This window comes from Cavenderia fasciculata (assembly GCF_000203815.1).
Source record: "Cavenderia fasciculata unplaced genomic scaffold Scf_EU5ZYIE02H8LDV-5, whole genome shotgun sequence".
Classification (NCBI taxonomy): Eukaryota; Evosea; class Eumycetozoa; order Acytosteliales; family Cavenderiaceae; genus Cavenderia; species Cavenderia fasciculata.
The window spans coordinates 1,547,396-1,571,840 of record NW_004457639.1 but is presented as its reverse complement, the minus strand read 5'-3'; the positions used below and the strand labels follow the sequence as shown (position 1 = coordinate 1,571,840).

Genomic DNA, 24,445 nt, shown 5'->3' with positions numbered 1-24,445 from the left:
AATTTCTATAATTTACTATTGCTCTAAAAAAAGTGATTTGCTGTAGATATTTGGTCTCTATATAAAGTAGTGAAAAAGTATTATAAAAGTAGTGTAAAAATAGTAATATAATAAATGACTCTATATATAAAGAGAATGGATCAAGATATAAAAAAAGATAAAAGATCAGTTTACATCTGCTCTAAATCTAAAAAAAGCATGTGATACTAGAAAAAATCAATTTATATATATGATAGTGATTCTGATTCTGATAGAGATACTGTAAAAAAGAAAAGAATAGTAATAGATAATAACAAAAAAATGGAATCTCTATTTGACGTTCAAGTACCCCGTGAGCGGTAATGCAAAGTCTAATTTGTATATTTCAATTGGTGGTATATATGTTTGAAATTTATAGTATCACTCACGATGTAACTAACTATTTATATTTACAATATACATCTTTAAAGGAAATATATTTGCTTCATGTGAGCCTGGGAAGCACTTTAAAGATGCAGATGCAGTCAACAAAATGCGTGCTATCTTCGAAGAGGCTCAAAGATCGGCCAACATCTCTGGTAATCAAGATCCACTCTCTGCCATGCCTTGCTACTATGGTGTTGGAAAAAGGGATTTTTGCTCTCAGAGAGTCGGTACTACGATCAGTATATACAATCCAACCCTTACTTCCAAGGTTCATTACTATTTTTGTTCTATTTCTTGTCTGCTTAAACAACTAGAGAAAACATCGACAACAACATGGACAAATCTACTTAAACCGGCACCGGTTCCCGCGTACGTGGCTCCAGCCTCTCAACAGTCGCCAGCCTCTCAACAGTCGTCAGCCTCTCAACAGTCGCCAGCCTCTCAACAGTCGCCAGCCTCTCAACAGTCGTCAGCCTCTCAAACCCTTCCTTCTACTGAACCAAATGGTATGGATGACAATGACAATCAATCTGCACCACTACAACCACCTCCTGTTACACCTAAACCTCGAGGTAGGCCAAAAGCTAGTGCACGTCGCATGGAACAAACACAACAACCAATTATTAATTAATACACTATTTTAAAGATCCAATCGATCACTTTTTGATTCACGGAAGAGATTGTTTTCATCGAACAGTTGGAATTGATTTTGAGGATTGTCAATCACTCTGGAATCTAATTGTACCACTCTATAGAAAAACAGATATATATGGATCTGTCACTATAGAGAGACGTGGATCAAGTAGATCATTCATTGGAGATTATAGGTTGGTCGTTATAACTCTTATCAAATTACGTTCCAACTGGTCTTTTCAATTTTTATCATACTTTGCCGGATTAACTGAACCTACATGCCGTCGTATATTTCTTTTGATTAAAACACTTCTTCTAACAACTTTTAGATCATTGAATATTATCAATTTTTTAACACCGGAAGAAAGACTCAAACGTGGTCAATGGTTGTTCGAAAAAACTCTTCGCGTCACTGCTGTTATTGATGGAAATCTGACACCGACAAGTTCTGCCCCAAGCAAACACCAGAGGATCCAAATGCACAGTGGAAAAGATGGAAAAGAATGTTTCACCATATTGGGAATAGTAGATGGGTGTGGAAAGTTCATTTGGAAATCTTCATCATATAGTGGAAATGTCACAGATCAGGTCTTTGCAACTTTTATGGAGGTGGAGAACATATTCAAGAGATTTGGACCATCAGAGATCATTTTGGGCGATGCAGCTTTTCATCAATTGAGGAGCCATAACACCAATGTACTTATCCCAGACATGGATAAACAACCAGACTCAAAGGCATTAAATGAAGAGATATCAAAGATTCGTGCATTGATTGAAATAGCTTGGGGTAAGGTGGAGCAGTGGAAATTTATCTGCAAGCTTGTTATCAAATGGAAAAAAAACCAAGATATCAGCGAAATGTCAAAACTTCATAATGAAATTATGGAAATATTGATGTGTTTACATAACCTATGATGCCCCTCTCATGGCGTATGACACCACGACCGGTGCGTATCATCGAAAGTTCGGCAAGCCGACCCTCGACTACAAACAAATTTTCAAAATAAATTAATTTTTACTACTTTTGTGGGTTGCGGTTTTTTGTGACCCCCATCAACCACCATCAGTTTCCTGACAATAGCCAAGTGAAGCACCCACCTTCGCCATCAACAAAAAAATAATTTAATTATGAAGTTGTAGAGAAAGATAAAACAACAACCTATAAATAGTATTAAAGAATCAGATATTATAAAGAATAAAATGATTATGAAGTTTTAAATATAATTATTAAGATTAAACAAAAGATAGAAGAGGACGGTACATACAACATGGAGTAGATAGAGTACATTAGATCAAAAGAATGATAAAAAATTGATTAGAAAGTTGATTAGAGAAGCATTAGCAGCAACAACAACAACAGAAACTCTCTAAAGAAAGCAGCCCTGTATTGGCTTGGTCTAATCCAAATGAAGTAACCATGATCAAATCAATACAGGATGCCAACTTTAGAGAGTCTGTACTCAAGAATCAACAAGAATTGGATAAAGAAACAAAGAAAAAGATCATTGATCTTATAAATGATGGTCAAACATGAGATACCAATACTAAAAAAAGAAAATGATAGGTTGGATCAATTGCAATGAAAAGAAGATGCTTGAAGAAAAGGAAGAGAAGGTATGAAAAGACAAGAGATCAATGGAGATACTATACAATCAAAAGTTGACAGAAAAGAGTATACAAGAGTTGGAAGGCAAGTATGAAAATACAAGACATATAGATGAACAATTACAATCAATTATAGACATGCAAAATGAAATGAAACTCTTTGGAGTGGAGTTGGAAAGAACAATTCAAGCCAATCAAGTAAAACAAGAACCACATCACGGCGTGGACGTCTAGTTGGCATGATGAATTCTTTAAGAAATCAACTTTAAATTGGATTGGCAGATATAGACCATAATAGAATGTGCAAAATCCAGATATGGGATATTTATTGCATATGTACCAGAATAACAACAAATAATGGTTGATCAAATTTTACCATATGAATTAATAGAAATGGTTCCAAGAAACAATCTAACAGTTACAAATGATTTGTAAAAGAGTATTTAAATTCAACAATGTCCTCTACTAAACTATCCACAAATTTAGGAATGAATTAAAATAAATGGTAAAGACTGGCTGATTGTCATTTGATTGATTGATTATTTTCGACAATTACTCGTATTGTTGGTCTTTTCTTCTTCTTGTTGATTATTGATGGGTGCAAAAGATAGACATGGTTTAACAAATTCGAATATGGTTTCCAAATCATCTGTCATTACCAGTGTTACGCACGATGTCATTCTATTAATATCCTCCAATATATTATGAATGCATCACCATTTTTTTTTTTTTTTTACTATTTATTAATTAATTTTTGTATTTATTTATTAATTATTTGCCAACCCATGTTGTTGTTTTTCTAAAAGGATTGTGAATAGTTTTTTTCTTTGCAATGAGTTGACGAACAACATGCATTAGGTTTCTGGTTTGTTGTGTAGAGCCCTTCACCACAAATTACAGGAGCAAATGATATGTAATGTTCAACGAACGCCATTATTCTTTCGATGATCATTATCATCTCGTCTGAATAGGTACAGCCCGAATTTTGTGGATCTACAAAATCCGCAAGATCCACCATTATGGATCGAGCATGTTCTATCTTGAACCAATCCTTGTCCAATCGTATCTTAAAAACTTTACATTTCTTGAAGATATATAAAATAGAACCACCAAAGACTGCCAATTTTGGATAAAAACTCTCTGAGTGTTTCCCATTCTTTGCTTTTTGTAAGTCACTGACTAATTTCGTTATTATTTCTGGTAACGAGGGTAAATCGTCGTATAATACTCGAATTCCATCGAGTTGCATTATTTTGAAGATTAGGTGGCAAGTGCTGCTCCAGGCTCCAAGATACTCGATCGTTTCAAAATATTGGTTCCCTTTGGTGGGATTTTTGCGCTTGAAATAAGCCTGTTGTAAATCCGCAAACATTGAAAGCGATTCATCCAAAACATAGAATAGTTGGCTATCGCCCATTACGCGTTTTCCCACCGAGTCAATTAGGTGATGGAGAGTTGATGTCATTTCGATATAGGAGGGGACGCGTACATCTTCATTGTGAAAATTAAACGGAGCAATATGATTGTGATGCATTGGTCTAAAGAACCGGTCAAAGATGCCCAAGATAACATTTTGTTTATCATCCACCATTTCGTGAATCGTTTCTTTGTGGCACACCGACGAAAATAGATGTGGGATGATTAATGACGATGTCCTGTTTTGGTATTTGGTAAGAGATTTGGCCAACACCAGTGCATAGGGATAAATATTCGACAATGAAACCACTTTGACAATCTCGTTTAACAATAAAAGATTGTTTCGAATTTCCACTTGATCTTCTCCCACTACTAGCTCTTCTTCTTCTTCATCATCATCATCTTCTTCTTCATCATCACAATCGCCATTATCATCTTCATATTCATCTTCATCTTCATATTCATTTTCATATTCATCTTCATCTTCATCTTCATCTTCATATTCTTCTTCATCTTCTCCATCTTTGTAGTCACCTTTTTCATCATCCTTTATCTTGTATATTGTATCATCTTTGTCAATGTCCAATTTAACATAAATATGCTTTAGAAATTGTGAAAGGTAGACTGGCATGACATCTCTTGAGAATCGAATCACATTCTTCAAGTCCAAGAGATTGAAAACTTGATCCTCTTTGGCGGTGATTGTATATTTGAATAATTGGTGAATGGATCTTGAAACAAGTTTCTTGGGAATATTTGGATAAATGAGACAGAGTATATCTATTACTATTCTATATTCATCTGTTCCAACGATATGAGGAGGTTTGAATAGTTGAACAAGAGGCATGACTAATCTTGAACAATCCTTTTTGAAAGAGAATAAAAGAGAATATGAAATGAGTATCGCGAGAATGAGATTTAATTCAGTGTTTATCTTTAAATACATACCAATTTGGGAATAATTGATCTTATCTTTTTTAATGTATCTGATAGTGATCCAATTGATTTTGAATCAAATGTAGCCAATATGATATCGAATAATTCTTCTTTGTGATCCTCGAATATATGTTGGTTGCAATATGCTGTGCGTCTTGATGAATCGTGGAAATACAAAAGGAAATGCGAAATGAACACTTGACACATACTTTCTCTTTCTTCTCGTATCGATAATGATGATGCAATGGTTTTTATAGCATCACCAACAAATAAATAGTCTTTGAAACATTTTGATATTACCTCACGAATAGGTTCACGATCCAACTTTAAACCTTCGACAACAGCCAACTTGATATCAATCTTTCCCTTTACCATCTCTTTTTTTATAAATTGAAACATCAACATGAAGGAAATATCTCTAAGATTCTTATTGTCATGTTTCATTGCATTGTTTATAAATTCAATCAATTCATCCCATTCTAACTTCTCTTTTTGATAGATATAATGAATTAATTAATGATCTTGATATATATTTTTGTTCAACAGCAACATACTGCCATAATTTTGCATTGAACTTGCGATCCTTATAATTGCATCGGTCTTGCGAGTAATTGAATAATCGTCGTCATCATCATCATCATAGCTAATGGTTTGTTTCTTTAAATATTCCAAGACAACTTGCTTTACTCTTTGTTTAAGTTGTGACGATGTATTATTGAAGGTTATCGTCCAACTCAGTGTATGGATTGCTTCATTTTCAATGATTGGGTGAGCGTTAGGCTTTGAGGCAGTGCTATCAAGTTTCCTTTTCTTTTTAGAATTGATTGTTAGTATAGATGATGATGATGATGATGATTAAGATCAAGTCAAACACACTTTGCATACATGTATACATACATTGGGATTGTAGGTTGGAGGCATACCATTTGAAACAAGATAGAGCAACCATGGTATCACTTTTTGTTTTGTTGTTTCACTCTCTATGTATTTGTTTATACCACCACCACCATGTTTAAATTTAATGACAGCACATATAAACTGATCGGTTGGTTCTTCTTCTTCCATAAAGATCATTATAAATCTTTTTATGTTATTGGGAGCGCAAGCACACTAAAACATAACCTTTTGTCTGTAAAACATAAGAGATGTCGAATCCCTTATTTTTTTGTTTTAAATTTCTCTTTAAAAAATCACTACCACTAGCTCTTATCTTACATCTTTTAAAAAATCGACTACTACTTCATTAAAAATGTTAATTACTAATTTTTTAGTGATACAAAGGATATTATTTTTAACTATTTATTGTGTTGTGTTTGGGGATAATTTGTTTTTTTTTTTTTTAATATTTGGTTTTTTTATAGAGTTGAATAAGAAGTACCTTCAAGGTATTGACCAGTACTATCGACAAGGACCATTTCAGGCATTGAAGCAACTAGAACGAAACGATTACCCTTGAATGGTTTAGAGAGACCATAGACAAGACCATCCCATTCACCTGGAGCACAATCATTGGCATTATCAGAGTAGATAACTTCAAAGATATGGTTAGACTCCAACCATCCCTTTCTACATCTCTTCTTTCCAACTGGAGATCTGTTGAGTACAGTGTTTGTCTTTAAACTGGTGAGGGTGTACTGAGTTGGTGTAAATGAGGCATACAAGAATGAAGTACCCATAAAGTCATTGGTCAATTCATAAGGATACAATGAATAATTGTCATATAGACGGGCTACGTTGAATATACCCCAAATGACAGATCCAGTAGCTGTACGATAAACTATTGCATTTTCTTCTGCTGGTAAATCATGTGATGCTGGTGGAGGAATTTGGAAGTATCTAAAGAAAAAAAACAAAAAATAAATAAAATAAAGAGTATTTGTAAATAAATAATAAATTAACAAATAAATAAATAAATAATGTTTGATATAATAAATATTTACCTTAAATTTGGATAATTTTTGTTATTACCACCACCACCAAGACAATTGACTAGATAGACATTTTGAGGTTCATTGGCATATTGTCCAGCCACACAAGCCCCATTTTCAAAGAGTCGGTATGTGATGGTTGAAAAAGCGGCAGTAGTGACATCTTCACGCCAGTGAGTTTTGACAGTTGCAGAGTGTGGACTTTCAGTGGTGTAGTAGGTGGTCATGACATTGGCAGCCGATTGGTATACATAGATGTAGTCTCTACCATTAGTGATGAATTGACCAGACTTTAGTTGGAAATTGTTTGGATCCAACATATCGAGGAAACTACCTGGAATGAGAGCGATACGGTTGGATTGAGCTTGACCGAATCTACCCCATACCATCTTGCCTGCTGGGTTGGTAATGACAATACCCCATTCTCTACCATATGCACCTGGTTGAAGTAGGTTGACCATAGTTCCACCAAGACCTTGAGTGTAGGTACAGTATGTTGGAGTAACGGAACCAGAAGCAAGAGTGACACACAGATTACCATCGGCTTGAATAGCAGCCTTGTAAGGAGTGCTACTTGTAACTGGAATGTCGGTATTTGAATTCCATACCCATCCCATATCAGAACGTGCAACCTTTAGACTACCCTTATTGATGAATAAACCAGAGCTAATACCACTACCACGCATATCCAATGGGAAGTAATTGGTAGCACCAGAAGAGTAAATGGTAGATGGTCCAAATACCTCATTGACATCCATCACAGCGCCAAGAACAAATCCTATTGACTTGTCAGTGTAGGTAGCGTAACCTTGTGGTGCGACACCCCATAGATGTTTAGTGTCGGCACTGTTACAGACAACATAGACGAGATCGGTGTTGACATCGGTTGGTGAAGCAAGACAAAGACCAGTTGCAGAGTTTTGAATCATGAATTGGTTGGTTCCAAGTACCTTGTAATAGAAAATAGAAGCCAATGAGAAATCATGGGCTGGGGCAGAGAGAGCAGCAGTATTGGTGTATGTCTTGGAGAGGACCAACTTGGTGAGAGTGTTGGTAAGTGGACGACCGAAATTGTTTTGTACAAATCTCCATACTTGTAGACCGTTGGATGAGTCACATGTCTTTAACGATGGTTTACCAGTGGTGGCACTAGCAGACAGACAGAGGTTGTTGGCAACGTTTTTGAGTTGTTTAAAGGCAATATCTTGTGGACCGACGATAAGAGTATTGGCATTGATGGTGGTAATATTGCTATACCAAGCGATACCGAGGTTAATGTAGCCTGGAATAAACGACTCTGATGTTAAAACTTGGTAATGACCAACCGATGAAGCGTGACGGAAGATGGGAGCAGTACCAGCAACAGCAGTGGTATAAACATTGAATGCAGGATAGTCATAGGTGAAGATGGAAGCGTCAAGACCTTCAGCAGCACCAATATGGTATTGGTAAGACGACTTTCCATCGGACCCTTGGGTATGGTATTGGTGAACGGTAGCAGTGGCAGTGTTGGTCGTGTTGTAGGTGAATGCACCATACACAGCACCTTCATTTACCCAATTGGCCATTTGAATGTTACTCTGTGTACTATAGTGGTACCCCATACCCATTAAAGAGGAAGTGTCGTGGTAACGATAGACAAGGGCTGGAATGATTGGTTTGGAGATGACTGGAACCGATGAGAAAAGGTAGATGATCGAGCTGGCAGTTTGACTTGCCGATGCAGCTGCAGTAGTCTGACCCAAAAACACTGAAGTGATACAAGCACCAGATAAGTAATACCCACTGCCATATGAAATGGTTACGGTATTGCCACCATGTTGAGTGTCTCCAAAAGCAGGACTGACGACACCCTTGGTAGTGTTGAATGCGATACGATCAATATAGTTACCATACTCGGTAGTGATAGCATTGATATAATCGGGTCTTGTGGTAGTGACTGTTCCAGCGAGTTTAACTGGATACGAGGATTCATCATACCCTGTCAAAACTGAAATAGGTGGTGCAGTCGAAGTGAATTTCAAACCTGGAACTCCATCAATATAGTCTCTACTACCAGAATTCCATTCGTGTTCAACATATACATTGATTTGACTTGGATTAATTGGACGTGTACATGGAGCAACATTGGATTTTAATGGATTGGGAAAGTTCATTCCTGAGGGTAAAAGTTTGTGTTCTAAAAATAAAAGAGAGAGCGAGAGAGAGAGAGATTAATATCAAATAATGTACAAACAAAAAACAATTGATAATAATAATAATAATAGACTATAGACATACGTTCTTAATATGAAGAATAAAAACCATAACCTTGGAGTTGACCGACGAGTGGGGAATACATGGTTCTGGTAGGTCTGGGAGGCGCACCGTATGGGTAGGTGATTGGATCGAGGTATGCCCAATAATAGACTTGATCGTGAACACCCAGAGACATCATATTGACAAACTCGGCCATCTGATTGTAGTCATCGGCCAGGAGAACATCGGAATTGTCAATAGTGGCTACATAACGATTGTAGACGTCGTTGGCAAAGATGGCAGCACCGCTAGCATATTCGGCCAATTCACTACGCATAATCGAGATGGATGTTTCGGTCCAGTTGACATTATAGACATTGGCGATATTATCACGGAGTACTCCAAGATACAAATTAGAGTATTGAACAAACAATGGGAGCGTGGCAACCTTGAGATTCAACGATCGACCTTCATCACTAGCTTGATAAAAGAAATCTTTACGGTATGCGGCAAGAGCGATTTTGAATGAAGTTCCCAACTGAGCTCTATCGTATTCAGTACAACGACCTTGCATTTCGTCCAGTGGTGCCTCGATACATTTGAGATAAACCTCGAACGAGTCGACTGCCTTTTCAAGTGACTCTCTTGCATCGGTGATTTCATTGCATTCGATGGCAAAAGTAATCGTTGCTTTGACATACTTGGCCAAGTACTTGGTCGTGTCTTCCTTGACATACATCTTGGCCAATCTACCTCCAATAGCACTAGCAATGGCACCACCAGCTCCACCAGTTAAAAATCCAACTGCACTTCCAAGTGCACTTGTAGTTGAATCAACAAGTTTATTAAATGCTCTAAAATAAAAAAAAAGAAACAGAAAAAAAAACAAATTAAATGTTAATTAAATCTAAGAGTGATTCAACTATATTTAGTTTATATTTATCCTGCTGGAATATATAAATAATTGGATAATGAATCTTTGAAATAAATATAAATAAATAACTTACACTCCAGCATTATACTTGTCAAGTAAACTAGATGCATCTGCATAACAAGGACTTTGTTGGCCAATGACGGCAGCAACCGATAACAATAAAACAAAGAGTAAAGTGGATAATAGGATTATCCTCTTCATTCTTCTTCTTCTTTTGCAATGATATTAATTAATTATAGTATTACAACAAAATTGAGTGTGTGTTTAATATTACAAGTAAGATATATATATAATTATATAACAAAATGATTGGACCGATAATAAAAGAGTGAAACTTGGTCCTTTAAATACTTGTTTCTATTTTGATAGGTTGATGATTACGGATTTAAATACAACGGATATTCGTTATATTCGTCAAAAAAAGGGATGGAGGGTATCAGGTATCGCCTGTTTGAAGTTGAAAGGTCGGTGCTGGGCCATCTAGCCCATACAGCCCTTCAATCAGTTGTTGTACTTTGTTGTTGTATACTTTGTTGGTATTGTTGTATCCTCCCATTCCAACTACCGTAGTACTCGATCTAGCCGTGTATATTTGGTGACTTGCATAGCTCTATTTTCTAAATTACAAGCTATCAGATTGATAGCTATAGCGACACAAGATCTCCTATGATGCATATACAAATGTAACATTATTTCGGCCTTGAGGGGGTGGTTGCATGACTCCAAAGAAGATTCGAAAGAATCTTAAGATTGAAATGCAAGTGGAGAATCGGGGTTGACAAAAGGTACGACAGTTGACTTTTTGATATGACATATATGTCATCATCGACACCCACGTTGCAAGCTAATACCAAATGAAACCATTTGATTGGATGAAAGCAAAACCCTTTTCGATTTTCGTTTTTTACTTGTGCACAACTTTGAACTTTGAAAACAATTAAAAACAATTAAATCATTATTTCCAGATTTCTTTTCTTTCTCCAACACCATCCAAAAAAAAAAATAATATTATCTATTTCTTAAAAATAAAAAAAAAATAATAAATAAATAAAATAAATAAATAAATAATAGATAATAGATACTTTGTTTGATTTTTCATTTCACTTTTTTTTTTCTTTTTTTTTTTCTTTTTTTGTTTTCTTTATTTACTTTATTTTTTTGAATATTTCTGTAACCATTTGTTAACATGTTATTTTCTAAAAAATACAATTGATTGATAAATATTGTCTGCAAGTGGGAAAGAACCTTGATATTGGAAATGATTCTTTTCAAAGGAAGAGACAAATTTTGTAAATTGAGCGGGGTCCATGCGACAGACCAAAAGAGAGATTCGTTGGAGTGTTGGTACGAGGACCAATGGTCGGAGACTTGGAATGGCAGAGTTGTACAGACGCAGTTTGATAGAGGTGATGGTTGGGTAGGTAAGGAGCACGGGTGCATAGTCAAATGTGGTCCATTGGAGTTGACTTGATATCTTGGTGAGTGTGGTTGGAAGACCACCATTCTTGGCATTGGCAATAAGACTACCTTTATAGTTGGTCGGACCACCAACAAACACGATATGGTTGAGTGATGGGAACTTGACGAGATGCGTGTCAAAGTCTGAGTGTATGTCGGCTGACACTACCCTCAACGATTGATGTGCAATTGGTGCAAGTGCCGTAGCGGTCAGTTCAAGAGTGTCTTTTCGATTACCACCAGACATTGTCGTGACTGACGGCAACACCAGTTTAACGAGTGGCCAATCAATACCCTTTAAAAAGGTTTCAATCACTGCTGGGTGAATGGAAAGGATACGTGATATATCGATACGTGTCACTCGTTTAACAAGAGATTGGGGACCTCCAATAAGTGTATAGATATTGTCCAATTCGTATCCCTTGTATGTCTCTAGATTGACCAGTTGGTTGAATGTTGGGTAATCAAGATTACAATAGTTTTTCGAGAATGTTTTCATCTTTCTAATCGACCCGTTCAATCTCATCAATCGATTGATTGAATCGAGTGTTGTGATACTCGAAATATTCGGGTATCTTTCAGTTGTGTAGATGTCTGGTCTTCCATCTCCATAAATACTAGCCTGTGAAGGTGCATTTCTCGGCGTGTACAGAGCATCTCTAACCAATCCACCAACCAATACATTATAATGTCTCGATATCAATTGCAGTTGACATCTTTGCTCGGCCAAATCAACAAGAGACAATGTAGCAATCACTGCCGGTCTAAATGCCACAATACCACCACTATTAATACTATTATGCAGCGGACATTGACCAACTGACAACTCGAAACTATCCAACCATTCCTTTCCAGACGACTCTGTTGGTATTTCAAATTGACATGTACATCTATCCAATCCATTCCATGCCATCTTTATAATACCATCTATTATTTCAGTTGGTAATTCAATATTATTATTATTATTATTATTCTTCTTCTTTTCCAATTCTTTTTCTTTTTCTTTTTCTTTTTCTTTTTCTTTTTCTTTTTCTTGTACTTTTTCTTTTTGTTTTAGGAATAATAATTTAAAATTTCTTAATGAATTAAAATTCAAACCGAAAGGTTTAAATGTATTGGCATGATTGATAGTAAGACTATGATGATATTCTACTGTCAAAGAGTCAAGACTAGTTAGAGTCGATACCAATGGAACTAGTAATTCTAGTGGAGGTGATCCAACCACCTTGAGTGATTTGATTTGGTCTCTGTTGGCAGTGAGTAATGGGACGATGGATGAAATACGAGAATAAGAATGGGTTTGATCGATTGTAATCTTTTCGACGGTACTTGGTAATTGGAGATCATCCCAATCAATCGATTCACAATCCTTTAGATGAATGTGAATGTGTACAAGGTTGGGGAATGGATTCTCATTCGAACGAAAGAGATTGACAAGACTGTCAGTGATACGAATTGTCTTGATCAACTTGACATAAGATTCCAACTCCATTTTACCTCCGTTGAAACAATCCTCGATAAACTGTGTCATGTGACTGTCACCAAGTATGAGTTTAGTAAGTGGACATGTATAATCGATGATACTCTCATCATAGGGTTCATAGTCGGGGATTTTGATTGACTGGAGGTCTGGAAACTGTTCACCAATCTTTTTGAGTAGTTTGGTGTCTTGATTCTCCCGGCCAACTCTGATTGATTTGAGAAGTGGAGCTACCTCTGCTAGCTTGGCCATATCTTTGGATGATAGATGGTCAATCTTGATTTTTGTCACTTGTTTAAACAACTCTTTGATATTCTCTCCATTTTTTGCACCTCCATTGACTAACAAATCGCTTAAATCAGTACTACCAAAATCGATAGTTATTGGTGACTTGAATGCAAAGTATCTATATCCAATAACCTTTTGCCAAAGTTTTGGTTGTAGTCCTGAAAGCGCATTCAAGTCTTTACAAAGATTGGCAGTGATAAAGTTGAATGTACGCTTGTTGATTAATAACAATGACTTTTTGATTAGCTGACCTTCAGTCTTGTATTTCGGGTCGTCTGTGAATCCATAGGGTTGACCAAAAAAGGCTTTATCCAAATAATTACTCGTAGTCGTGCTTGGGGATGGAAATACAACATTAATCTCTTGTTCAGTAAAATGTCTTGGACATGATTGATGAGCCGATCCATTGACACGATTATAAACATTTCTAATCTCTTTTAGAATACTTTGTTTCTCTTGAAGATGTGATGGACGGTCTTGGTTTGGGTCGATTTTTGATAATGATATCATTGCCAAATTCAATGCATAGATTTGGTTTTGATGTATACATGTACAATACTGTATATCATTCCATGCCAATGAAATAATCTTTTGAATTACCAATGTTGGTAAGATCGAAGATGTTGAATCATCAATATCTTCAAATACTTTCTTCTTCATCCCCTCTCTCTCTCTACTATCTCTCTACTATCTCTATCTTTATTGATATAAATATACAACAATGAATGAAACAATGAGTGTGTGCAAATGAAGTGACGATCGTCTCTTTGTAAAAGGGATCGCCGTTATAAACAAACTGTTTGTTCGACCAAGATCTTTTTTGACGCGCGTTTTCAAAAAAAATTTGAAAAAAATATCTCTTTAGAAAAAATCAGATTAAAAAGGATGAACAAGAATATTTACCTCGAAAAGATCTTTACTTGCAAAGAGTGTACTTTAGTTTAAAAGATTAGTTCTAACATGATGTGTGAATGTTCCTGGTTGATTGGATTTTCTTTCTTGATTTTATTCTTTTTCAAAAATTAGCAATGAAGGGGAATTCTTGTAGTTGTTGAAATTGAATTAAGAGTTGATTGATCGATATAAGTTACAGTTTTACGGATGATGGTGATGGTGGTTGGAATGGGATGAGTGAGTGGTGATTTGGTGAGATGAGGTTGTTTGAATTCACGTCCAAACTCGATTGATCGAATGGTTGGGGGAAGTTGATCGATCCAAACCTGTTGACAAAACTTGTTACCAAATTTGAGGTGTTGCAGTGATGATGGGAGTAGACCCAACACCAGCTTGTTGAAATGATTGCCAAACTCGAGATGGGTGATCGAGTTGGGTAGGGAGGATGGGGCGATGACTTGATTAAAGTGGTGTCCAAATTCGAGGTGTGTGAGTGTCGAGGGTAGCGATCCGACCTGGAACGGCTGATTAAAGTAGAACCCAAACTTGAGGTGTTTCAGCGTTTTGGGTAGGCTGCCTGGGAGAATGGGCTCGTTGAAAGAACTGCCAAATGCAAGACTGGTCAGAGTGGCGGGCAGCGCAAGATGGGAGATACTTTTTTGGAGTGTGTTGAGGGAGAGGTGTTGGATGGACTCGGGGAGCGTGTTGGAGAGGATGGGGTGACGGAACTTGTCGCCAACTTCGAGGTGGACGAGTGTGGAGGGCAGCGACCCGACTTGGAACGGCTGGTTGTACTCGTTGCCCAGGACGAGGTGGGTGAGCGACGCGGGCAGGCTGTGTGGCGCGATGGGCTGGTTGAACTTATTGCCAAAGGTGAGGTGGGTGACGGTACGTGGCAGGCAGTCTGCAAACAGCGGCTGGTTGAAATTCGAGTTGGGGTCAAACTGGAGATGGGTGAGCGAGTCGGGCAGCGTGCCGGGTGCAATCGGCTGGTTGAACCAATGCCCCAGACTGAGATGCTTGAGTGTCGACGGCAGACATCCCGCAAGGATCGGCTGGTTGTAAAAGTAGCCGACCGACAGCTTGACGATCGCAGCAGGCAACGAGTTGGGGATGATCGGTTGATTGTACGCGTCACCCAGTACCAACGCCTGCAACGAGTCGGGTAGAGAACGCGGAGTAATCAACTCGTTGAAATGGTCGCCGATAACAAGTGTCGTCACGGTTGGTGGGAGTCGACGCAACTGGGACAGGTATAAAGGCGATGTTTCAAAGTCACGTATAATCAACTCTTTTAAAATGCTGTGTGGCAGGGCCGACACATGTGCCAAGTTCTTTAGATCGACACGCAACTTGGCAACACGGTCTATAAAGTGGTGATGGTTGAACCGCTCCAACTTGATAAACGAGTTGCTCAACACGATCAACTTTTTCTGGCCCAATCTTTTACATGTATGATACAAACAAATACGATCCAAATCATCATCCAAATAATTATAAATCTCTTTTAATATTGTAAATGGTAAATCCAATATTGAAAGATTACTACCATTATTTCTTTTCTTTTTCTTTTGATTTAATCTAATTAAATTATTATGATGATTTCTTATTCTCTTTTGTTCATTATCTTCCTCATCATCTTCATCTTCATCATCATCATCTTCTTCTTCTTCTTCATCTTTACTACTACTATTTGTACTTGTATTATTATCACTTTCACTATTGATTTCTGAATATTCTTCATCTTCATCTTCATCTTCAATTACTTCATGTTCATCATCTTCTTCATCATGATGCTGTTGAAGATTATTTCTATTTCTAGATATTTCTTGTTGTTGTTTTAATTTTAATATATCTTCATTCTTGATATTACTATTAGTATTGTTATTATTGTTATTAATAGTCAACATGTTTCTATTTATCTATCTGTCTATTTATCTATCTATCTATCTATTACTGTATCTTTTGCAATAAACAACTAAACTAAAGTGTAACCTTCACATGATATTTTAATATTGTTAGGGCTCCTTCCTTCCTCCAAGCAAAGCGTCAGACTCCTGTGGAATGGTTCGAAAAAAAAAAGAACATTGGAGAATCTTTTTTTTATTCCAAAAATATCTTTGGTATCATGACGAGATAACTTTCAAGAGTCAAACGAGTTTTCATTGAGTTTGGTAATCATTATTATTTGTTTGTTGTATTTATTATTTATTATTTATATTTATTTTATTCATTAAAGATATTTGAAGATTTATCTAATGATTGAGTCAAGATTGACATTAAAACAAACTCACCTTCATAGATGATATAACCAAGTGAAGTGAGATGATCGATTTGTTTCTTATCGAATCCCTTGTCGTTGCCACCAATGATGATTTTCTTTCCATCGGATTTGGTGGTAGGTGCCTTGGTGAGAATCTTGCCACCGGCATGTGGAATGAGTTGTTCTAAAAAGGCAAGAGGTGGCTTGGCACCTGGTACAACATAAAATGATAATCCACCAAAGAGTGGGTCATTGTCTTTGTTTCGCTCTCTGGCTCTGGCAAGAGCATCGTCCAATTTAAAGTGAAAGTTGTCTTCTTGTACCTTGTCTTGTAGTCGGTACTTATCCTCTCTAAGGAAATACCCACGTGCCTTTGAATCTGATATCCATTGACTCGTAACTATAATCTTTCCTGCTATAATCGATTGCAATACTTTGGCAGATCTCTTCATTTCATCGCATATTAAATGTGTATATGGTTGATCTGCACTTACTGCAATAGTTCCTCCACAATTCTTTATAACTGTTTTTAATTCCTATAAAACAAATAAATAAAATAATTAAATATAAATAAGATAAATATTCTTTTCCAAGTTATTGATATCATACATTTATCATATCATCTGATAATAAAGAGAATAAAATCTTTGGTTTTTTGGTTGAACATTTTTCATCTTCTGGATCTTGTGATGGATTTGATAAAACTGATTGTTTTTGACTTGGATCTTCTTGTGATTGTTGTTGTTGTGATTGTTTCTTTGCTTTTGTTGGAGTTGCTGCAGCTGCCTTTTTACCTTTGGCTCCTTTTTTTGTTGGTTGAGGTGGTGGTGATGGTTCATCTTTCTCTTCTTCCTCTTCTTCCTTTTCTTCTAGTTCCTTTTCCTCTTTCTCTTTTTCTGCTGCTGCTTTCTTTCCTTTGGATCCTTTTTTAGTTGGTGGAGGAGGTGGTGGTGATGGTTCATCTTTTTCTTCTTCTTCTTGTTCCTTTTCTTCTTTCTCTTTTTCCACTTGTTTTTGTTTCTTGCACCTTTTTTAGTTGGTGGAGGTGGTGGTGATGGTTCATCTTTTTCCTCTTCTTCTTGTTCCTTTTCTTCCTCTTTTGCCAATTTCTTTCTACCTCTTGTCTTTGGTTGTTCTTTTTCCTTATCCTCTTCTTCCTCTTCTTTCTCTTTTTCTTCTTCAGCCACTTTCTTTTTGCCTCTTGTCTTTGGTTGCTCTTCAGTTTTCTCCTCTTCATTTTCTTGTGGGGATTGGCTCTTTTGTTTTGATTCCTTTTGGGATGGTTCCTCCTCTTTTTGGGATGATTCCTTTTGAGATGGTTTTTTTGGAGATGAAGGGACAATCGTTTCCTCTTGAATATTATCATTATTACTACTATTTACATTATTGCTATTATTATTATTATTATTATTATCTACATCCATTTCATTATTATTATTATTGGTATTATTATGGTTTGAAAAGATTGGTGATGGTTCATTTGGAGTTGATTCTTTTTGTGATGGTTCCTTATCTTTTTCTTTTTCTTTCTCTTTCTCTTGTTCGACAACCATCTTTGTTTCTTCTTCTTCTTCTTCTTCTTTTTGTTGTATTTCTTTTTCTTCAACTACCATTGGTTCTTCTCCTTCTTGTTGTTGTTGTTCTTTATCTACAACATCTTTTGGTGGTTCTTGTGATATTGCTTTATGATTTTGTGAAGATATCTTTTCTTTTTCTTTTTCCAATTCTTCATTTGATTTATCCTCTACCATCATATTTGTATTTTCTTCGTTTGAAGAAGGATCCATCATATCAACGGGTGGAGCAAGAGGTGGTGGAGGAAGAGGTTGTTCATGAACAACAGGTGGTACGGTTGGTTTGTCATCTGGTTTTCTTCTTTTAACAGTTGTAGCAGAGAATGGTGATAATTGATCTTGTTCAACTATAGTTTGTCGGTGTTGATCTTGTTCCTCTTCTTCCAAATCCATTTCTCTTCCACCTCTTTTTTTACTTGGTTTAACAATAGCTTCATCTTCATCATCTCCATTTGATACACTTGATTTGATTGTTGTTTGTTGTTTCTGTCCGACATCCTTTTCTTGTTGTTCTGGTTCCTTTTCTTTTGGTGGAGGAGGATGATCAATATTTGAAATCATTTCATCTAAATCTATATTACCAATATCATCATTTCCACCACCTATCGGTGATAAACTTGAATGTGCAGTTGTTGTAGTTGTCGTTGTCGTCTTATCAGTTGATTGACTATCATTATTATTATTATTATTATTATTTGTACGTGATTGTGGAGGTGGTAATTGTTGGTCATTACCTTGACTACTATTATGATGATGAGTTGGTACAGTTGGTTGAGAACTACTTTTAGTTTGTTCTTGTATTGGAGGCGAAGTTGATTTCGATGATGATGATGATTTAGTTGGTGCACTTGGTTGTGATCCAGTCGTGTTTGAGTTGGCAGTACTATTACTATTACTAGCACTTTGATACATATGATATGAATCAGCAGAAATGGTAGAATAGGTAATTTGACAAGCTGTGTTACCCAAGATGATCTTTGATCCCGAACAGAGATCAAACTTTTGATTGGGAGGGATGTAGATTTGCTGACCACCCGGTTGGTAGAGTAACTGTGTCTTGTTGCGACTGTTGAGATCGGTGAGTGTAATCTTGTCTTTGGCACACTCGATCAATGCATGAAAGTTTGATACACTCTGTTCATTGCGTAGATGTACATGGTTCGATGCAGCTCTGCCTATTTTATTCTCGCCTTCTTGTAATTTGAACGTAGTGATTTCACTCAAAGTGGCAGGTGACGTTGACTTTACTTTGAGTATCGGATCCACTATGATCATCTGTTGTAGATTACCACTCATCCCTAAATCTATCTCTATCCTATATATCTCTCTCTCACTATCTTTGAAATGATTTGAAGTTACAAACCTGACAGAAATTAATTAAAAAATTAAAATTTCTTGTAAATTTTTGGCGCCACAATAATACTATGCACTCTGTATTCATCTTTCTGTGCTGTAGGGAGACAGAGATAGATTTGTTTCATCGGGTCAAGTATACTCTATGAATCACAACCATACGGTGTCGAAAATGTAAGTGATATAAGAAACGACGAATTTCATCAAGAATCAGAGATAAACCATTCAACTCTAAGCTCTGAGTTTGGCGTACCAAGTAGTCTCAAAGCTCACAGTTTATCACTCTACATTTCGGTCCTCGCGGTGACGACAATGTCATCATTGTTATCATCCTTTACTTTACCACTAGGAATAGTATTATAATAATGACATTGTCGTCGCCAACCTGCTGTTGCACCTCCTTTATTCAATTTAAATTAAATGTATGTAGTATGTATCATTAAATGTATGTCAGTATACCTTATCCTCATCCTTTCTCTCATCTTATTCTCCTCTCTTCCTCCTCTCACATAGATTTAGTATCTCTTTTTCGATAGAGACTAGGGATACGACCTTGGTTTTGATGAGACGTGGCCCTATTTAAAAAGATATTTTTCAAAAGGTTTCTTTGTTTGTTGTTGTTGGGTAAATTAATCTTATTCAACCAACCCACCCTCCTCCTCTTTCCCCAATACTCCCAATCTCAACTGCTATTCAATGAACCGTCACCAACAATCAACAATCAACTCATTTAATTTTAAATGGTTAACTTACTTTTTCGAAAATATAAATATAAACACCTACCACAACCACAATGGTTGAAATATCGCAATCACTCGCGCATTTATTCTTAGTTTAACAAATAATAATCATAATAGATAGATATTATTACAACAAACAAACAAAACAAACAAAAAATGATTATTATTAATTTAATATTTCTATTAAAATTATTATTTATATTTCTAGCAAGTTATATAATCATTTCATTTATTATTAAAAACAAAAGAATTCATCCAAATGAACCCAAATCAATTGGGGTTGCTCTACCATTGATTGGACACTTGTACAAGGTTGGAAAGGATGATCCACACAAATTCTTTCTATCAGCAGTCCAACAACATGGCAAGGTGTTTAGTGTTTGGATGGGAGACAGACGATCAGTATTTATCTGTGACTCAGTGCTAGTGAGAGAGGTACTAGTCCGTCAATTCCACGTCTTTACCAACAAACCACGTGACCCAATCATTAGTATATTCTCTAGTGGCTACAAAAACCTGGCTCATGGTCGTGACAAGGAATGGTCTCAACTACGAGACACATTATCATCTGCCTTTAGTAACTGTAAAATCCGTCAAATCAGTGATCTTGTTCAAGAAGAAACCGACTCTCTCATCAATGTATTAACTGATTTATCTAATTCTGGTCAAGTTGTAAGTATAACCATTTAATAATCAAATTGATTCAAAACAATCATCTAAATATATATAACAATTTATAATTATATTTTATAGTTTAATCCACAAAGATATCTTCGAGTTTATGCAATGAATGTTGTTTGTAAATATGTATTTTCTTTGTCATCATCATATTCTGAACGCTCAGAGGATGAAACAACAAAAAAGATTATGAAAGAGATTGGAAGTATGGTTTCTTTACTCAAGAAACCATACCGATTTATGTATGGACTGTCGTGGTTACACTACCAGTATGCCAAGAGATTCAATAATCCAATTACAACCACCAAGAAGCTAATCAATGAAATTCTCAAACAACATGTTGAAACTCTTGATCCAGAGAAACCACGTGATTTATTTGATCATCTAATCACAACAGTTGGTATGGAAAATGAAACTAATATTACAAGTATGTAAACAACATGTTTGGAGAAGAATGGAAAAAAAAGATAACATTAATCAATTCTATTATTTATTTATTTTTTAAAAGGAATAATACATTGTGGAATAGATTTTATATTAGCAGGTATGGAAACTACAAGTGCTACCACAGAATGGGTCATTCTTTATTTAACCAATCATCAACAACACCAACAAAAGATTTATGATGAGATTGTTAAATCACAACAACAACAACAACAAGAGAATGTTCAAGAACCAAAGAAACGTGGAGATACACCATTATTGGATGCATTTATTAAAGAGGTGATGAGACTACGATTCATTGTACCGATTTCATCAATGAGAGAATGTGGTGAGGATATTATGCTTGGTGATTATTTCATTCAAAAAGGAACAGAAGTGTATCCATTTACCTATGGTTTGATGCATTCACCAGATTATTGGAAGAATCCAGATGAATTCCAACCAGAAAGATTCATTGGTCAAAATCACAGTGATCATTTCACACCATTTGGGCTTGGACCAAGAGCATGTCTTGGAATGAATCTTGCTCAATCTGAAATACATAATTTAATCACCAATATCTTATTGAAATTTAAGTTATCATCTATTGATAATCAAAAGATTAATGATAATTCAAGTATGTACAATTATTATAATACATACTACAAATGCTTAAACAAAATTAATTAATTAATATTTATATGTTTATTTCTATATCCATTCCGAATGACAGAATTTACTCATGTATTTAGACCAACTCCATTCAACATTAATTTAACTCTTAGATAATGTTTGTTGGACAAACAATTAAAGAAGATTACATGTATTATATATTATTTACCTAAAAAAACAAATTAAAAGTTTTATATATTTTTTATTGATATGGCAAAATTAATTTCCTTTTGTAATATTATTATTTGGATTGAATGAATGGAGAAAGGTTTAAAGGTTAGTTGTCAAATGATTTGGTATTGGATGATTGATTGAAATGATTGTTTAAAGGGGGGAAAAAAAAACATATATTATTATTATTATTTATATTATATTATAGTATATATTATTAATTAAAAAGGCGTGTGAGTTGGGGTTGATTAATTTAGTAGTCGTTACGTTGCTTCTTGAAGCCACCACCACCATAACCACCTCCACCACGACCACCTCCACCGTAACCACCACCATTACCACCACGGCCTCCACCGAAACCACCACGACTGCCACCACGGCCTCCACCACGGCCTCCACCGAACCCTCCACCACGACCACCGCCGTAGCCACCTCCACCTCCACCACGACCACCGAAGCCTCCACCACGGCCTCCACCGAAACCACCACGACCACCACGGCCTCCACGACCACCACCGTTTCTGTTGCCAGTGTTGGCTTCGACAGAGATGTTTCCATCACCAAACTCGGCACCGTTGAGCTTGTTGATAGCCTTGGTTGGTTGGGAAGCGTCACCAAAGGTAATAAAGGCGATGGTTCCGTTGGAGGTGTTGACGAGCTTGCAGGCCTCGACGTTTCCAATCTCGTTGTTAAAGTATTCGTTGACTTGTTGTTCAGAGACACCTTCGAGGTTTCTGACGATGATTTCACGGGCGTGCTTGTCGTTGCCACCTTGGGAACGGTCTGGCTTGTTGGCGTTGGAGTCGACACGGATGGTGCTACCGTTAAAGTCAGTGTTGTTCCACTCGAGAGCCTTGGTGGCCTCTTGCTCGGATCCAAACTCGACGAAAGCGGCGACACGGCCTCCCTTGTCCATGACCTTGACGTTGGCAACGGTACCGGCTTCCTCAAACAACGAGAAGATCTCGTCCTTGGAGGTGCCTTGTGGAAGATTGCCGACAAAGACTTCCAACGACTTGTTGAATTCCTTTTGTGGGGCGGCACGTTCTCCCTTTTGCTTGTTGTTCAATTCGGCCTTGATCTTGTAACCTTCAATCTCGGCTCCGTGGAGGGCTTCGACGGCTTGGTTGGCCATGTCAGAGTCGACGTAGCCGACAAAGGCAATACCGGCTCTTCCGAGACGCTTGAACGAGCTGACACCCTTGGTGTTGCTGTTGACATAGTCAGAGACTTGGTCGTCTTCGAGGTTTTGGTTGATATCACGCAAAACAATCTCGACGATACCACCAGATGATGAACCAGCATTGTCAGACTTACGACCAGTCTTGTCTACAACATATGAATCTTCAAAATCCTCTTGTTCTTCTTCTTCAGCTTGCTTTCTCTTATGTTCTAATTTTAATGGAAAGAAAAAAAAAAAAAAAAAACGACAAAAAAAAATATGTTTTCGTTTTTTTTGTAAAAAACAATAATAATAGTTTTTTTAAAAGGAATACATAGGTATGATAATAATTTATATATAGAGAGTATATATATAGTATAATATAAAGAATGAATGTGTGAAATGGAAAATAAAAACAAAACAAAGTTTTTGATTTTGATTTTTATATAATGATAATATTAGAATATATTTTTTCTCTCTCTCAAAAACAATAATAGTTTATGTGATCATGATTATTTGTTATTTGTTATTATTATCTATTCCTATTCCTCTCCTTATCCGCCTTTTTTTTTTTTTCTTTTTTTTTAAGCATGCCTAGTCTCGGTTTGTTGTAAGAAGTTAACGACAGTGATCTCACCTATCACTCGTTTAAATCTTTGTACAAACAAACCTTTCCATTCCATTCCTTTTTTTTTAAACCTTATTCCGTGGTTTTATAATTATATCCTATATTTGTGTGTTATGATTTCAAAGTACCTTTTGCCATTTTATATGTTTGTTTGTTTTAGTTTTGTAAAAAAAAAAAAAGATATAGATAAAGGGGATAGATATAGATAGATAATAACAAAAAGTTAATTGTTATTTGAAGACCGATAAAAATAATGAGACTTGTGCAACACACGAATCAAGTTAGCTCGCGAAAGAAACCAACGATCGAAAGTCGACAAAATTTGAAAAAATGATTTTTTTAAAATTTGTTTTTTTTCAACAATGAAACAAACGACCGAAAGTACCATGCTTGACCCTCCAAAGTACTCGTTCAACGTTCTACTCGTATCCCACAATTCGAACGTTGGGCTTTCAATTGTAGCCGTTCCAACCAACTACCCAAATTAAATTAAATAATTAATTAATTTGATATGATATAAATAAATAAATAAATATTTAAATAATTTATTTGTTTGTTCTTTTTGG

The 24,445-nt window shown here is 36.1% G+C and overlaps 8 protein-coding genes across 8 annotated transcripts; 2 read left to right on the top strand and 6 right to left on the bottom strand.

Moving 5' to 3' along the window:
• Positions 1 to 511: 511 nt before the first annotated feature.
• Positions 512 to 2,572, top strand: DFA_10476 (uncharacterized protein; the record flags this gene model as incomplete). Its single annotated transcript, XM_004354324.1, has 3 exons — positions 512 to 911; positions 1,052 to 1,825; positions 2,412 to 2,572. 3 exons carry the CDS (start codon positions 512 to 514, stop codon positions 2,570 to 2,572), a joined length of 1,335 nt encoding a protein of 444 aa, XP_004354376.1.
• An 870-nt stretch (positions 2,573 to 3,442) lies between these two features.
• Positions 3,443 to 6,069, bottom strand: DFA_10475 (uncharacterized protein; the record flags this gene model as incomplete). The annotated part of the gene is made up of 4 exons (XM_004354323.1): positions 3,443 to 4,924; positions 5,008 to 5,483; positions 5,550 to 5,805; positions 5,893 to 6,069. The coding sequence occupies 4 exons, from the start codon at positions 6,067 to 6,069 to the stop codon at positions 3,443 to 3,445; spliced, it is 2,391 nt and encodes a 796-aa protein (XP_004354375.1).
• A 281-nt stretch (positions 6,070 to 6,350) lies between these two features.
• Positions 6,351 to 10,296, bottom strand: DFA_10474 (uncharacterized protein; the record flags this gene model as incomplete). The annotated part of the gene is made up of 4 exons (XM_004354322.1): positions 6,351 to 6,831; positions 6,936 to 9,102; positions 9,228 to 10,015; positions 10,169 to 10,296. The coding sequence occupies 4 exons, from the start codon at positions 10,294 to 10,296 to the stop codon at positions 6,351 to 6,353; spliced, it is 3,564 nt and encodes a 1,187-aa protein (XP_004354374.1).
• Positions 10,297 to 11,107: 811 nt separating this feature from the next.
• Positions 11,108 to 13,981, bottom strand: DFA_10473 (uncharacterized protein; the record flags this gene model as incomplete). The annotated part of the gene is made up of 2 exons (XM_004354321.1): positions 11,108 to 11,113; positions 11,303 to 13,981. 2 exons carry the CDS (start codon positions 13,979 to 13,981, stop codon positions 11,108 to 11,110), a joined length of 2,685 nt encoding a protein of 894 aa, XP_004354373.1.
• Positions 13,982 to 14,343: 362 nt separating this feature from the next.
• Positions 14,344 to 16,125, bottom strand: DFA_10472 (uncharacterized protein; the record flags this gene model as incomplete). The annotated part of the gene is made up of 3 exons (XM_004354320.1): positions 14,344 to 14,607; positions 15,161 to 15,270; positions 15,681 to 16,125. The coding sequence occupies 3 exons, from the start codon at positions 16,123 to 16,125 to the stop codon at positions 14,344 to 14,346; spliced, it is 819 nt and encodes a 272-aa protein (XP_004354372.1).
• Positions 16,126 to 16,441: 316 nt separating this feature from the next.
• Positions 16,442 to 19,348, bottom strand: DFA_10471 (uncharacterized protein; the record flags this gene model as incomplete). The annotated part of the gene is made up of 4 exons (XM_004354319.1): positions 16,442 to 17,014; positions 17,088 to 17,485; positions 17,506 to 17,829; positions 17,851 to 19,348. The coding sequence occupies 4 exons, from the start codon at positions 19,346 to 19,348 to the stop codon at positions 16,442 to 16,444; spliced, it is 2,793 nt and encodes a 930-aa protein (XP_004354371.1).
• Positions 19,349 to 19,476: 128 nt separating this feature from the next.
• On the top strand, positions 19,477 to 22,057 carry DFA_10470 (cytochrome P450 family protein; the record flags this gene model as incomplete). Its single annotated transcript, XM_004354318.1, has 7 exons — positions 19,477 to 19,541; positions 19,594 to 19,759; positions 19,836 to 19,923; positions 20,354 to 20,817; positions 20,899 to 21,250; positions 21,332 to 21,883; positions 22,032 to 22,057. The coding sequence occupies 7 exons, from the start codon at positions 19,477 to 19,479 to the stop codon at positions 22,055 to 22,057; spliced, it is 1,713 nt and encodes a 570-aa protein (XP_004354370.1).
• Positions 22,058 to 22,342: 285 nt separating this feature from the next.
• On the bottom strand, positions 22,343 to 24,017 carry DFA_10469 (RNA-binding region RNP-1 domain-containing protein; the record flags this gene model as incomplete). Its single annotated transcript, XM_004354317.1, has 2 exons — positions 22,343 to 23,481; positions 24,008 to 24,017. 2 exons carry the CDS (start codon positions 24,015 to 24,017, stop codon positions 22,343 to 22,345), a joined length of 1,149 nt encoding a protein of 382 aa, XP_004354369.1.
• Between the last annotated feature and the right edge of the window lie 428 nt (positions 24,018 to 24,445).